Consider the following 16,272-nt stretch of genomic DNA (forward strand, 5'->3'; position numbering starts at 1 on the left):
GATCAAAGAAAGACCCTAAGAGATGATTGAGGGAGTTGAGTCCCCGCCAAAGTGCACAGGTCCCCCCAAAAGCTACCACCGGGTGACTGTCAGATTGGGGAAGCCCCAGCGATGGCAGCTAAGCTCACACCCCCAAATACTTCCTACTGGAGGCTGGAACGAAATGAGACCCTTGGTCTGCGGCCAGCACACTCAGCACGGCAGAGGGAGAATTCACACCACCTGCTAAGAGTCAGTGACAACACCCTTGCTAACCCTGCGGGACTCACCCTACAACCCAGCACACCACACACTATCCCCCCACTCCCCGCCCCGCCCACAGAGCCCGCCCCCACCCTCCACGGTCCTCCTGGGGGCCCAGACCCACATGACCGGAAGTGGCCCTCGTGGCCCTCGAGAACTTCCTCCTAACCACGCCGTGGCCGGCGAGGCCTTGTCGGACAGCTCCTGCCTAGGGTGAGCGCGGACAGGGGTCCCACGGGCTGTTAGGGGTCGACGTCCCAGGAGTCCCGGGTTACAACCGTGGGGGCACGTCCCCGACAGCCCCCCCGCCCCATCTCCCCTGGAAAGAGGGGTCCAACAGACCCTGTCCCGCTCCGCCCCTGCACTCGGGGCTCGGAGGCCCCAATATGGCTGTTAAGCCCCAAGTCCCTTGGCTTACCCCGCGGGGTCTCGGGGATTGCAGGCCTTGGCCCGGGGCGGCTGGACTCTGGCTCGGCTCAGCACAGGCAGAGATCCCAGGCCGACTGGCGGGAAGGAGAGGTCCTTCGTGAGGACTGGGGGGACTCCCTCCCCCAGGACAGGGGCCACGCAGAGTCCCCGCTCCTGGCCTTGGCCTGCGAGGGTCCGGGCCGGTCTAAGGACGAAGGTGCTCCATCCCTTTGTGCTGCAGAGACTCGGAGAGGTAGGGGCCTTGGTCTAAGGGGCTGGCAGCAGGTCAGCTGAGGGAGGATTTCCAGGTCCTGCCGGGACTCAGGGTGAGGGCTGTCCGCCTCCTAATGAGTCTCCAGCCCCTGCTGCCATTAGCGGGAGTGGCCAGCCGCAGGGCGAGAGGGAGCAGCTCTGGGCTCTACCAGCAGTCAGGGGAGGACCCTGAGTGAGGACTGGGGGAACCACCCCCTTGAAGGGAGGGGACCAGAGAGAATATGGCCCGTCCCCTCCTGTCGACCCTTAAGAGCCCAAGAAAGGAATGTCAGGCTGAGACTTCCCACCATTTCTCCTCTCAGGTCTCAGGCCGGTTAGAGCTCTGATCTGCAGGTGCAGCCCCAGTCAGAGGGAGGGGGGGTCCCAGGTCCTACACGGAGTCCAAGTGGGGATTCTGCGTCATTCCGAGGACCCCACGAACTGCGGGCAGGGAAGCCCTCCCATAAGTGCTCGGCACTAGGTGCCCCCTGACTCGAGTGGTGGGCTGAAGTGCTCCCTGCTTTCCTCCTCCAGGGTACCCTGGAAGATCACAGGGTCTCTCCTTCAGAGCAGGGGAGGGGGGTGGGGGCCCGGGTCTTGCCAACAATTACTAACAGGACGATCTTGAATGTGAACTGCGAGGACCCCCCGTCCTCCCCCCCAACCCGGACACCGCGGTCTTCCCTGTCAAGAACACTGCCGTCACCCCAGTAAACCCCGGGCAGGGCTGCGTGCCTGGGGACCCAGGGCTCACACCCCCTTCCTCCACAGGGTGCTCAGGGCCCAGGCTGACCAGGGTCAAGGGAGGCCTGTGGGGTCCTACAGCAGTGCCCTGGGGGACCCTGCAGGGGCGGCCGTGGTCAAAGCCAAGGTGGGATCTCTCCGCTGAAGGGGCTCACCCCACCCCACCGTCCCCCCTCTCCAGGTGCCCTCACCACCTACCAGCCTTGCGCAGCGTCGCCATGCCTCGGGGCCAGAAGAGCAAGGTCCGTGCCCGGGAGAAACGCCACCAGGGCCGCGGTGAGGCTCAGAGTCTCGGGGGTGCTCCTGCTGCGGCGGCGGTAGCAGCCGCCGCCGCCGCCGCAGCAGAGGAGCCCCCCCGCTCCCCCCCGCCCGGCGTGGGGGCGATGCCCCCGGGCTCCCCCGAGGCGGGTCCGCCCCCGCAGCCCCAGGGCGCCCCGGCCCCTGGGTCTCCTGGCGCCCGGGCCCCTGGGTCTCCTGGCGCCCCGGCCCCTGGGTCTCCTGGCGCCCCGGCCCCTGGGTCTCCTGGCGCGGACCCTCCAGGCCCGCCACGTGACCAGGGCGCCCAGAACGCGGCGGCCGCCGCCGCCCCGGCCCCCCGGGCCGCCCGCAAGGACCCCCTCACCCGCAAGGCCAGCGTGCTGGTGCAGTTCCTGCTGGAGAAGCACGGCACCGGGGAGCCCGTCACGCGGGCCGCGCTGCTGAAGATGGTCAGCAGGAAGTACCGCGAGCACTTCCCCGAGATCTTCAGGCTCACCTCGGAGCGCATGGAGCTGGTCTTCGGGCTCGAGCTCAGGGAGGTCGATTCCCGCAGCCAGTCCTACACCCTGGTCAGCAAGCTGTCCCTCCCGGGCGACGGCAACAAGGGGCTGCCCAAGACCGGCCTCCTGATGGCGCTCCTGGGCGTGATCTTCATGAAGGGCAACCGCGCCACCGAGGAGGAGGTCTGGGAGTTCCTCAACGTGCTGGGCGTCCAGGACGGCAGGAGCCACCTGATCTTCGGCGAGCCCCGGAAGCTCATCACCCAAGACCTGGTGCACCAGGGCTACCTGGAGTACCGCGCGGTGCCCGCCAGCGACCCTCCGCGCCACGAGTTCCTGTGGGGCCCGCGCGCCCGCGCGGAGACCAGCAAGATGCAGGTGCTGCAGGTCCTGGCCAAGATCAACGACACCGTGCCCAGCTGCTTCCCCGAGCTGTACGAGGAGGCGCTGCAAGAGCAGAAGGAGCGCGCGGCGGCCCGTGGCTGGCGCCGCGTCTAGTCAGTCAGCGGGGGCGGCTGCTTTTCCTTGCGGTGGGTGGGAGAGGGCAGTCGACCTTCCAGGTAGTGCAGAGTCCTAGGGGTTGGAGGGAACAAAGCACAGATCTTCTTCCTATTTGTTCGAAACGGTTAGCTTCTATAAACGCATACGCAGTTATATTTATTTAGGTGTTTTCAAACGTTTTTTCTCCTAATAGCGCATTTAGTTCTAGAATATAAACTTAAGAATGACGGGGCTCTCATTTATCGCTGTTTCACAAAGGAGAGTTACAGTTTTGGTACATGAAGAAGAAAGTCACAGACCATCTATATTGTATTCGTGATCCAACAGCAGGTAACATGGCACTGCAATAGGGATTTTCATGGAAATGTGGAAGAACCACACAGTAAAATAGGAACACAAAATGGAGAAAAAAAAGTTAAAAAAATAAATAAAAGGTGTTTAATTCATGGTTTGCCTTTTCCTTTTAGTCTTAGTAAAAAGATAAGATACTTTAATTTTTTTTAGCTTAAGAACGTTTGTTTTTGTCCCTGTGCACGTATATTCTCTGCTATCTACTGGATTAAAAATAAACTTAAATGGGAGGGTGGTATTTTGGGGGGTTCATAATAATAACTGCCATTCATTCAGACCCAATATATCTTAATGAGTATGCCAAGTGCTTTACACAGTACATAAATGCCAACATTCCTATAGGATAGAGCTTAGCGAACTTCGCTTACAGATAAACGACTTGTGAATATCTCAAGTTCACAGGAGTGGTAAGTGACCTCACTGGGACTGGATCCCTGGTCTGGATTGGTCCGGATCAGTCTAGAGACCCATGCTCTTCCTTTCCTCCCAGCCTGAGCCAGACCTTGTATCTTTTATTTCGTTTTTCTTCTCATTACTCCAAAATACATCTCATGGGATAAACAAAACCCTGACCCAAAGCAGTGTTTTGGAATACATAGCCACAGTAATAGGAATGCTGAGTAAATGTGTGAAGAAAGAAAAGAAAAAAATTATATTCAGCGACAATATGATCATCTATATAGGCAGTATCAGATAACCTGAAAAGATCGGGGGCTCTCCAAATTATCCTGCTCTGCCCTTTCCGTGTAGGAAGCAAATCTGTCAGGAGTGAAACTGCATAAGATGCTGTCTAGCTGGCGCAGAGAAGGAAGAGATCAGGGTGATTCTTCTCTGACAGCTTAACACCTGGGCAGCCCCCTGCCTTGTGCCACAGCTTCCCCATCTCACATCTTCCTAGGGACGGTGTCCCAGTGTCTGCAAGGTTGGCAGTCAGGAACCTGCTCAAGTGTTTGCAGGGATGAGGATTTGCCAGCAGCCTTTAATCAAAGAGACAGAAGACAAAATGAGAACCCTGTATGAATGGGGGGCTAGACACCAACAGCACAGAATATAGGGAGTGCTGAGAACCATGCCTTAGCTACTCTCAGACCTAGAGGGCCTCAGGTAGAGCTACAGCCTGAGCATCCCCTAACTCATTCTTCAAGGTTCTCAGGGATGTAAGAGCCATGGTTTAAGGGTTGTGTCCTCAGGTCAGTGGGGGGTGGGGGGGGTGGGGGGGTGGGGGTGGGAGGGTCCCAGCCTAACAGGTATCATGGTGAGGACCCTGAATGAGGAATGAGGAACTCCCCATCCCAGAACGGTCGGGGCTCCACAACACATACCCTACTTTCTGCCTTGTGTGGCTACGGTCACCCCCTCATTTCCTCTGGTGGGGAGCAGAGGAAGTGAATTCACAGGGAGGTGAGGTCCTTGGGCCTGTGCAGCAGCTCTGATTCTGCCCAAGTAGGAGATCCTCAGGGGCCTTAATTGTATTTAAGGTGAGGACAATGAGTGCTGGTGAGTGGACCCCCATGACAGAGCGGGACCAGCAGAGGCCTCAGGCAGGGGTAAGCCAGGGAATAGCAGCCTGACTTCTCCCTCTAGTGTCTCCGGAAGGTGACAACCTTGGTGTAAGGCTGGCTGACTTAGTAGAGGAAGCAGCCCCATATGCTACCCAGAGTCAAGGTCAAAAACCTGAGCAAGGACTGAGGGGCTACTAACTGCATTAGAGTGGGATGTCATAAAATTCTGCCCCCACTACCATCTTTCAGAAGATCGCAACAGCCCTGGACAGATAGGACTCATCGGACTTCCAATTTGGAGCTTCCAGGCAAGTAATGGCCTTAGTCTGACGAGTATAGGTTTTTTAGGTGACTGGAGGGTAGATTCCCAGGTCTGGTCATGAGTCAAGATGAGGACCGTGAATGAGGAGCAAGGGGACCACTCACCCCAGAATCGAGGAGAATGCCCAGAGTCCCACCCTTGCTGTCAGCCCTAGGAGGCCCAGGGCAAAGCTCTCCAGCTGAGGTGTCCCTCTTTCCACAGGAAGTGGTCTCCCGGAGGAGAGGGCCTTTGTCTAATTGGAGCAGCCTCCCTCAGTAGAGGGAGGAAACCTACTTCCTAACTGGTGTCAAGCTGATCACTCTAAAGGAGGATAAGGGGACCCCAACCAGAACAGAAGGGGCCACACACAGCCCTGCCACTGATGTCTTCCCTCAGTAAACCCAGGAATGAGGGCATGATGAGTCCCACTCATTTCCTTCTAGGGCCATCTCAGGGAGGTGAGGCACTTGGTCTAAAGAGTAAGCGTCAGGTTAGCAGAGGGGGAAATTCCAGGTCATGCCAAGAATCAAGCACAGGGCCCTAAGTACGGAGGGAACCACCCAGATCATAAAAGTGGAGACACCACAGAATACCTCTCCTACTGTCAGCCATGTGACCACAGGAAGTTTTGCCACGTAAGGCAATCCTAGGTGGTCAGAGGGAATTAAAGGAGTTCGTGGGAGAGAACAGGCCTCCAGGTCATAGAAAGGACCAGAGTGAAAACTCTGAGTGAGGACTAAGGGAAACACCCAACGAAAAAGTGAGAGGAAGGCTCACCATCCTCTCAGAACTGAGGAGCTCTAGGAAGGAGTATTCAAATGTGTCACCCACTGGCTTCCAGCCCCGGGGGACTTAGGTCAGTAGAAGGCGGCATCGTAGATCCTTAACAGAGAGGACTATAGGTGTCACCAACCTCAGAATAGTAGGGTCCCATAGAGTTTTGTCCCCTGCCATTAGCTCTCAAAATCTCCAAACAGCTGTGACTAGATGCAACTTACCTGGCTTCCACTTCTGGGGACTCAGGGCGGTGAGGCCCTTGGTCTGAAGCTAGCACAGAGACAATTTCTAGGTTGTGCCAGAGTGAAGGGTAAGGACCCTGAAAATGGAGCAGCACATGAAAACCGTAACAATGGGGGCAGTGCATAATATCTCCCCTGCTGCCAGTCCTGGGAGACATTTGGATAGCTGTCAGGCAGAGCAAAGGCAACCCTCAATTCCTGTCGGGATGACAGAGAAATGAGAACAGTAATAGGTCAAGAGACGAAGGAATGAGGCCATCTCAGAGTCAAACTGAGGAACCTGAGTGAGGACCAGTGAGGTGAACCATCACAAGGTCCAGATTTGCCTACCACAGGCTGGTGTGGCCAAATATGGCTAGCCTCACTCTTTCTAGTGGGTCTCAGAGGGTTGTGGCCTCATTATGAGGAGATGTCTTCAGGTAAAGGTAGAGAGGAGCCACCAGCCTTCCCAAGATTCAATTTGAGAACCCTGACTGAAGACTGAGGGGGCGACATCCCACCCCCTGAATAAAGGAGACAACAAAGAGTCCAGCTTTGGCCCTGCTTTCAGCACTTCAAGACTCAGGGCAGGGGTGACAGGCAGAGGATCCCCTATTCCTCCTTTATATCACGTCTAAGGGAGGTAAAATCCTTAGTCTGAAGGTGAAGCCACTAGAGGACAGAAGGGTGGGCCCCAGACCCTAGGTGGCACACTGAGTAGACTCCCCACGGCTAGAACACAGGAGGCCCCACTGCCGGCCCCTGCCGTCACCCCAGTAACCCCCGGGCAGGGCTGTCTGGCTGGGGCCCAAGGCTCACACCCCCTTGCTCCACAGGGTGCTCAGGGCCCAGGCTAACCAGCGTAAGAGAAGCCCTGGGGGGGTCCTACAGCAGTGCCCTGGGGGACCCTGCAGGGGCGGCCGTGGTCAATGCCAAGGTGGGATCTCTCCGCTGAAGGGGCTCACCCCACCTCACCGTCCCCCTTCTCCAGGTGACCTCGCCACCTGCCAGCCCTGCCCAGTGTCGCCATGCCTTGGGGCCAGAAGAGCAAGCTTTGCCTCCATGAGAAATGCCCCTAGTGTCTTGAGGGTGCTCGGTCTACTGCAGCAGCAGCAAAAGAGTCCCCCATCCTCCTCCTCTCTTGTTTTGGGGGTACTCCCCAGAGGTCCCCTGTTGCTGGCACTCCCCAGGAGCCACAGAGAGCCCCATCCACCAGTATGGCTACTGTGGCGGTTTCATGCCCAAGACCAGGTGAGAGTGCCAAGAACCAAGTTGAGGATAGGAAGAGCATGTCACTGAGAACACCGCCCCCACCCCCGGGAGCTAACACACAACTCCTCTAACCAGGTAGGTGAACATATTGGTACAATTTCTGCTGCACATCTATAAAATGAAGACCCATTACAAAAACAGTCATGCTCAAAGCGCAAGAATCACTTCCCTGAGATCCTGAGGAGAACCTCTGAGTGGCTGGAACTGGTTTTCAGCCTTGAATTAAAGGACGTGAATCCCCACCATCACTTTGATGCTTGTTGTGTACTAGACCTCCTAACAGTGGAAGTTTGAGTGATAAGGGCCTGTCCAAGACCCATCTCCTGGTGACACTCCTGAGCATGACCTTCATGAAGGGCGACTGTGCCACAGAAGAGAAGACCTGAGAAGTTCTGAGTAAGATTTGGGTTTATGTTGGGAGAACAACTTCATTTATGAAGAGTCCAGGAAGCTCACCACCAAAGATTTGGTGAGGGTCAAGGACCTGGAGTACTGGCAGGAGCCGAACAGTGATCCTCCACACTATGAATTCATGTAGGATCCTCCAACGCTATGAATTCCTGTGGGGTCCAAGAGGCCACGCTGAAACCAGCAAGAGAAAACTGGTATTTTTTGGCCAAAGTCAATGTCACCATCCTCAGTGCCTTCCCATCCAATTATGAAAAGGCTTTGAGAGATGAGGAAGAGGGACTATGGAATAGATGCAGCCAGGCTGAACACCAAGACCAGCACGCAGTCCTGGGCCATTACCAATAACTACTCCTGCATCAGGTAAAGTCTGAGGGAGATTCTTTATCTTTTCCCTGAAGAATGTAGTTAGTGTTTTGTTTGTTTGTTTGTTTGTTTTTTAAGATTTTATTTATTTATTTGACAGAGAGAGACACAGCGAGAGAGGGAACACAAGCAGGGGGAGTGGGAGAGGGAGAAGCAGGCTTCCCACTGAGCAGGGAGCCCGATGTGGGGCTCGATCCCAGGACCCTGGGATCCTGACCTGAGCCGAAGGCAGACGCTTAACGACTGAGCCACCCAGGCGCCCCTGTAGTTAGTGTTTTAAGCAGTGGAAGACCCAGGTGGGACTGGAAGAAACACAGTGCATGTTTTCTTTGTGTTCCTATTCTACCAAATGTTTGGTTTGTTTTACTCTGTTAGTACTTTCTGTAAAACTAAAAGATATGTATCTAGAATTTCTTGGATTGTTCAAGATTGTGGGAGGAATGAAAACAATAATAAAGTAGACATTCTGCTCACTCTCTCTCTTTCTCCCCAACCATTAACTGAGCATCTCTTCTTCGGGAGGCCTCATGCTAGTACTGGGGATGGTAAGAAAAAGAAGACCAGGCCACTGTCCAGAGAATTCTAGTCTAGGGGCTGCTGCCATGTAAGGAAGACCGTGAACTCCACTCTATGACCCCCATAAAAGACAAATTAAAAGAAGGGGTAAGGGAGACAGGAGGTTCCTGATGAGAGGAGCCACGAGCAAATGCTCTGAAGCAAGGCACTTGGGAGCTTTGCGACACTGCACTTGCCTTAGCGGAGGTCATTTTACGTTAAGCAGGATAGAGGACTAGATGAAGTTGTGAGAATTGTGAGCAAGGAACTGACCCTCAGATGGTGGGTCTCAGAGTTGAGAGACTAAAGACTAGAATGAAAAACTGCCCTTAATAGTTACTTTGGGACAGTGGGTAAACCAGAGAGCATCTCCACCTGGGGCAGGAATAGAAGGGGTCCTCGTGCTCTGGTCCCAGTACATTTTATGGACCTGATCACTAGGAAAATTCTAAGAAACAAAGGTGACACTCCTCTGAAGTGAGATGTCACTTCGCTGTCTTTACACTGGGCTGGGAGGGCCAGAGGCTGCTCCATTAAAGAGGCATTCTATTAATTAAATTATTTTGGGGTGCCTGGGTGGCTCAGTTGGTTAAGCGACTGCCTTCGGCTCAGGTCATGATCCTGGAGTCCCTGGATCGAGTCCCGCATCGGGCTCCCTGCTCGGCAGGGAGCCTGCTTCTCCCTCTGACCCTCCCCCCTCTCATGTGCTCTCTGTGTCTCTCATTCTCTCTGTCTCAAATAAATAAATAAAATCTTTAAAAAAAAATTATTTTGAGTGTAATCTGGCAACCTCTAAATGAAGGCATGATTTCTAGTGGTGGTGAAATGAATAAAATTAGGGGTAGTTTGGATGTAAAGGCATGTGGGAGGGAAACTGTTGGTCCCTGACACAAATGCTAGGACCTCTGAATTACATCTAGTGGGGGGAGACTCTTTCACACTCAAATTAAATAACATATTTTCAAATGGGGAAAATTTACATAGTTTTACTGGCTAAGCAGTATTTCATTCCCTCCAAAGGGGGTGCATATTTTCTGACCTCTCATAAAATAAAATTAAAAAAAATCCCAAAGGAGTTGGTATTATTGCCTGGGGTCATAATCATCATAGCAATAAATGCCATTCTTTCAAGATCATTGTATCGGGTGCTTTGCAAACATCACATCTATTCCAACAGTCCTACCAGATAAGACACATCAGACTCACTTTGCAGATGATCAACTTGCAATTTTCTCAAGTTCACCTGGCTTGTAAGTGACAGAGCTGGGACTAGAGCCTTGGTCTGAACGTGTCCAGAGGCCACACTGTGCCACTCCTCCCAGCTGAAGACACATGTAGTGTCCCTTAATTCACTTTTCTTCCCACTACTCCAAAACAGAGCTCAGGCAGTAAGAAAGGAACTTGTAGCCAAAATGTTAAAAGCAGGCTTAGTAAAGGAGCATGGTTAATACGAGAAGAAACCACAATTTGGGGATCCTCTATGGGCTGCATTTACCAAAGAGCCAGCTACCACTAGCCCTGTGGATCCCGCAGAGCAGACTCTGCCCTGGCTCCCAACACATGTGTCCAGTTCCAACGATTTCCTGCATTACAGCATCTTTGCCCTAGGCCTTCCCTACTGTGCCCTCATGTCCAACTCTGGAATCTGTTAACGGTGTGGTATTTGAGACTAGCCTCTGAACAAATACACTGATGAGTGAGCTTAACTAAGTGGTCAGTAACCAAAGCCTTCCTTGCAATTTGGGGATGAGCAACGACCAGGGATTTCACTATGTAGCAAACACCTAGCGAGGCTGAATTCCTCAGAACCCCAGCGTACTTCTATGAGAGGAAAATGGTTCCTTGGTAGACATGCTATCTTTGAACGGCAAAGATTAAAATAGTTCACCATCCTTGCCCCAGGGGAATACCTTGTTTTTTTTTTCGTTGGGCCTAGTGGCACTTGTAAAGTGTCCTGCACATTCAGTCATGCTGAGGGTTGCCCGGACTCACGAGCAAAGCTTTTGACCATGCTTCAGGAGGAGAACTTTCTCATCATCCTATTGAGACTCTAGACTCTATTTAAGAGGTGAGTGCAGAAAGGGTGAGAATGTTCTTTTATAGATTCCATGTCTATATTTAACATGTTTCATCTTTCCTCTTGTGTTTTGAACAAATGGAATAGAGTAATCATAAATCTTGTGATGCCTCATCACTCTAGCATGTTTCACTTCTAGATCAGTTTTGATCAATTAATTTTTGTCCACACTGCTGGACATATTTTCTGCTTCTTTGCATGCCTACTGACTTTCAATTGGATGCTGAAGCCTGTGACTTTTGCCTTGTTCACACTTATCCAGCATAAAAGACCTCAACAGTTTTTTTCAATACATCCATCTTCTTGAGCTTTGTTCTGGTACTCAACTAAGTTACCCGGAAACACTATGATCTTTTTGGTTCTTAGTCTTAAGCTCTGTTAGGTGAGACCAGGAAGCAAAAATCTAGGGCTAATTTTTTATCACTAGAGACACAAAACCCTTCTATGGGCTCTCTGTGAAGCTCTGAGCATGATATGGGTTGACACTTTGACTAAAGGGAAGAAGAAGTATTCTGAGCTGTGTATGGACTCCAAAATTTTCTATAGAATTCTCTCCTCTCTGCTACTTTGTCCTGTGGACGCTTGCCCCATGGTCCTCCTCGGACCCTTAGCCTCTTGTCCTCAACTCCAGAAGAGCACCAGGTTTCACCTGAACTACTCAAGGTGACAAGCCGGGCCAATTCTAGACTCGCTTCATTTCTTTTCAATCTCTTAGGAGTCACTGTCTTTCCTTGCCTGGTGCCCAATATATTGAAAATGGCTTTCATATGTATTTTATCATCTGGTCCTTTTTTTTTTTTTTTTGGTAGATGTTTCAGGCAAGTGGTTAGATCTGCTCCCTGTTATTCAATCTTTGCCAGAAGTAGTAAGACTACAAATATAAAACCCAAGTTACTACGGCATGCAAATATCCCAAGGTGAAAGCTAACGTTTCAAACACATTCAAATTAAAACGAGGATCAAAAGACTGTGGGACACCCACACACTAATATATATATGTCCATATGGGCATATTCACACATAAGTAGGAGAGTATAAACCTGTAAAACAAAATATAAGCAGGGTTCCTATCTTGATGGTAAAGATTATAGGATTTTAAAAATCTCATTTATATTCAATATTTCCGAACACTGCTGAAACACCTAGGAATTACACTTAAATTATAAAATAATATAAATATCAAAATGTGATTCAGAGACCAAAAATAAACATATGTCCTCTAGATTTTTTTTGGTCAATACTGATTAACCTCTTGCCTGATTCTATTCAGCATCTAATTTACTTACCCCTTTCTTAACTAGGGAAAAAAATGAATCACCAGTAGTAGAATATGTATACTCAACCAACTGAAGAGCCTCCCTCCAGAGAAAGTATTTTCAAAGCAGAAATTATATTTATATCTAAAACACAGTCTCCGTGAGATGACTGTATCCTTCAGTTACATGAAGGACCGTACGCAGGCGAAGTAGGCAGCAATAAGTAACACTAATTACTTTCAGTGTTGTAAATTTTAAGTTTATATATTTGTTGGAAAAGCTTAGCATTCATAAATGGTGTTATCTAAAAATATGCTGTTTCCTCATAGCTGCCATTGATTCTACATAGGGAGACTGCAAATGCACCTTTATTTTAACATTCCTTAATTTTCCTAACAACAATGCAAAGGAAATCAGCATTTTCTTTCATAGGCTATTATTCCACAAAGTGTTTCTTAAGGTAACATGTGACAGTATTTCACAATGTATCGTGTAAACAGAACTGGAATTCATGACTTTCTTAATTTGTTCTTCTCTCCCATAAATGTTGTTACCTTCCAAGTTAGCCACATCCCACATACTTTTTTTCTGCACTCAAAATTCCTCTTTATAAAAGTTTTCTATCACAAACTGCTAACAAAGTCATCAATGATTTCCCTCTTACTAATATAAATCTCTAGTTCTTTGTGCCTCAGACATTTTATCCTCACAGTATTATCTACTGCATGTTCTTTTCTTTTCCTTTTGAAAAGCAGTATATTCTCTCTGCTCCAGTGAGCATTTTTCTCTCTTTAGTTTTTAGAAACCATGCCCTCCTTCCAAGATTCATTAATCCCTGAGCTTTCCTCAGATGTTTTTGATCCAAAGGTGATGCTGCACACTTTCCATTATAGAAGGTATGTACAGTTACTTGTTTACAGTGCAATGTCTTCTAACAGCTTTATCTTTCCTTTTCAAAATAGAGGTTGACGTACTCCAAAAAGGGTAAAAAGAAAGGAATAAACACCAGTATTTATCCCAATACTGTTTTATACCTCAACCCGTACTTCAGCCTTACAAATAAAACACGTTTCTTATTTTGACACTTTATCATCTTGCTTCTTGAATATGCCCTTGCTGAAGGTCTAAATGATTGGCTGGAGCTTATATATGTTTAAACAGTTATACAATACTACTGGATCACCAGGCAGTTATCGTTATTTTGCTCTATCATGTATTCTGTCATGTTTGCCCTCTCTGCAAATCCTGTATTATATATTCCTTGCTGAACAGTTTCCTATACATAGAGCTTGCGTGCAAAGCGACTGCTGCTCAACATTCCTTTTTTTTTTTTTTTTAATTTCTCAGACTGACATCATATATTCAGCTTCTGTGTCCCTGAACATCCGTCTCTCAACAGGAAAATTCCTTAACTCTTCTGCATTTTATTGTGATTTGAACTTCAAGGTTTGGCACCACTCGCACCACCTAGAATTACATCTTCCTCCAAGTCCTCTGTATCCTATATTTTTGAAAAATGTTTCTGTACTTTTTCACATCCCCCTTTACCTATTTCTTCCCTTTGTAGTACTGCTGGAGTTATTCATTGATGTGGCTGGGCCCCATTAGTCCCAGAAACACTTCAAGGGGATTTACATAACAACATACTGTATAGTGATACACCTTTTTCAAAATACGATTCATTAAAAACAGGATAAAAAAACGAGAGGAGAAATAGCAAGTAACTCAAGGAGGTAGCATGAAAAATGATTTAAGTGTAGTCCCCTTCGTTTGGGCCTATCCCTTCTAACACCCAAGCCAAAAAGGAAATACAAATAAGTAATTTATAATGTCCATAGGATAGAAACTGAGGGCACCGTCTTTTACCTACTACAAGGAGAGAGAGCACCAGAGAAAGAGACAGCTATATATAGAAATAAATAATATATAGAAATAATTATATACCTAAATTACTAAATATATATCTATTTCCCTTCTGTCCGTCAACGTGTGAGGAGGAAACAGGGTAGGCGGCATGCATTGCCCTTACCTCCTCCTTCCCGTGAAGGCGGTGCGTGTCACAGCCCTCCCAGATGCTCAGCTTGTGGCCACACTGGCGGCTTTGGTGGCTCAGAGGGACGCATGCACTGTGCACCTTTCCAGCCAGTCTCTCTCCCAAGTTACAGTTCTCCCGTGCTGCCGAGCTTCTGAGGAGACTCTCCTCATCTCCGAGGCTCCCCTTGGCTTCACTTTTCTTCTTCCTGTCCCCTCCTGCGTCGGCCCCATTCTTCCTCCTCGTGGGAGAGCTCCTCCTGACGTGTCGCCTGACGGGACAGAAGCCTTCCCGCCCTGCATTTTCAGCAATGTTCTCAGAATCTAACGGGACCTAGGCTAGCTTCCTCTTCCTTCTTATTGTCCAGATGGGCGAAATGCATCCCCAAGAAACATTACATGGCTGTGGAAAAAGTAGACATAAACCCCATCTTCATTACTGAAACGACGCTGACTTTATGCATTTGATAATTAGGAAAACCTATTATGAAGCAGGCATCCCCACAGCGTTCAGAGGATCTACTGTAAGACGTAAATCATCTTTCCCTGTTTGACATGTTACTGCTGAATGAAGAGTTCTCTTGAGGGACTAACAATGTGGCATCCGTGGCTGGCGCATGCCAACAGAGTAAGACCGCTGAACCACAAAAGGCACAAGTGATAGGCTTCTCTCTGTTGTTGTTTTAAGTTGGTATATTCTCCCTTTAGCAGATACTCTATCCTTTTTTTTTTAACCTTTCCCACCACTTGTAACTCAGAGGTTATTCCTTACCTCTCTTTCTACATTTACACACACAATTTTCTCATAACCCACTGTCTGTGTGGCTCTGCATTTCGTTGTAGATCACTGCCTCTGCCAGAAGCATATTCTTATCAGGTGGCCAGGTAACTGCAATGGGCCCCAGAAATGCTGTCCTATGAGGGCAGAACTGAACCCTGGTGGACACTGGTCATTAGACCATGAGTGGTAGCCTCCTTATTCATTTTATTTTATTTATTTATTTTTAAAGATTTTATTTATTTATTTGACAGAGAGAGAGAGATAGCGAGAGCAGGAACACAAGCAGGGGGAGTGGGAGAGGGAGAAGCAGGCTCCAGGCCGAGCAGAGAGCCCGATGCGGGGCTTGATCCCAGGACCCTGGGATCATGACCCGAGCTGAAGGCAGACGCTCAATGACTGAGCCACCCAGGCGCCCCGTCCTTATTCATTTTAAACTCTTGTGTATAAAATAGGTGTCCTGCCAGTCCCATCCCTGCCGGAGGATCTGTGCTGGCTGCTGGGGCTCGTGCACAGACCCATTTTCATTGCCTTCAAGGGACCCATGTGCAATCCCACACACCCTGCACTCCACCTGCTATACCAGCACTGCCACCCGGCGACCCTGCTGCTCTGGAGGCCCGGCCCCATAGAGCCTTTTTTGGATTTTCGAAAAGAGCTCCAGCTGGCATTGCCATGGAAGGTGTGGTACAGAGTGATGGAGGGCAACCCCCAGGCTTGGCTGCAGGGTGACAAGGACCCCATGCCGATTATGCCGAGGCCAGATCCCAGAGGGTCAGACCCTACAAGGTGAGCTGGACCCCGACCCTGACAGAGACCTGGGTGTTCATGGTCCTATCTTACCTAGATAACGGCCACGTTGGTGCACCTAACCCAGAAAACAACCTGAAGACTGGCAGAACAGACTTTCCACAGTCAATCACAGAAAGGGGGCCACATCGGAAAGGGTACGAGGGGCAGAGGCACAGTTGGGGACCAAACTCCCTGCAAGATTAACCACAAATGGGAAGGACGCCACAGGTATGGAGAAGGGAGAGGAACAGACCCCATACCAGGCATCCCAAACATGGGGCCCCTGCAGTGGGAAGATGAGTCCCCATAACATTTGGCTTTGAAAACACTGGGGCTTAATTTGGGGTTTTACAACCAGTGGGGCTTCACCCGGGCACTTTAAAAATCAATGGGTTTAGCTCTGGGAAACCCAAAGGGCCAGAGAAAACTGAGTCCCTGCCCTTGAAGCGAGAGCTTAACAAACACCACCACTGAGATAAAAGCACAGAGGCAGCAGTTTGAAAAACACCTAGGATATCCGTGAAGAAGAGTTATTTACAAATCCCAGAGCTGCACGGGAGGGGTAGGGGTCTGTAGAAGACTTCTCCAAGAAAGAAAGAGTTGGTGGGTGTCACTTCTCTCCTTGCCCCCTGCCTGGCCGGCTGGACATTTGTAAGAACCAGCATGAACACTCTTCACC

General features: G+C 49.9%; 1 protein-coding gene across 1 annotated transcript; it reads left to right on the forward strand.

Annotated features, from left to right (window-relative positions):
• The first annotated feature begins 1,865 nt into the window (after positions 1-1,865).
• Positions 1,866-2,903, forward strand: LOC123842460 (melanoma-associated antigen B4-like). The gene has a single exon (XM_045871777.2). It carries the CDS (start codon positions 1,866-1,868, stop codon positions 2,901-2,903), a length of 1,038 nt encoding a protein of 345 aa, XP_045727733.2.
• The last annotated feature ends 13,369 nt before the right edge of the window (positions 2,904-16,272 follow it).

The sequence above is a fragment of the Mirounga angustirostris genome, unplaced genomic scaffold, assembly GCF_029215605.1.
Source record: "Mirounga angustirostris isolate CCGP_5_RB_7025 unplaced genomic scaffold, mMirAng1.0.hap1 SCAF_11, whole genome shotgun sequence".
Classification (NCBI taxonomy): domain Eukaryota; kingdom Metazoa; phylum Chordata; class Mammalia; order Carnivora; family Phocidae; genus Mirounga; species Mirounga angustirostris.

Coding starts and splice junctions, on each gene's coding strand:
- LOC123842460 (XM_045871777.2), top strand. CDS start 1,866: ATGCCTCGGGGCCAGAAGAGCAAGGTCCGTGCCCGGGAGAAACGCCAC.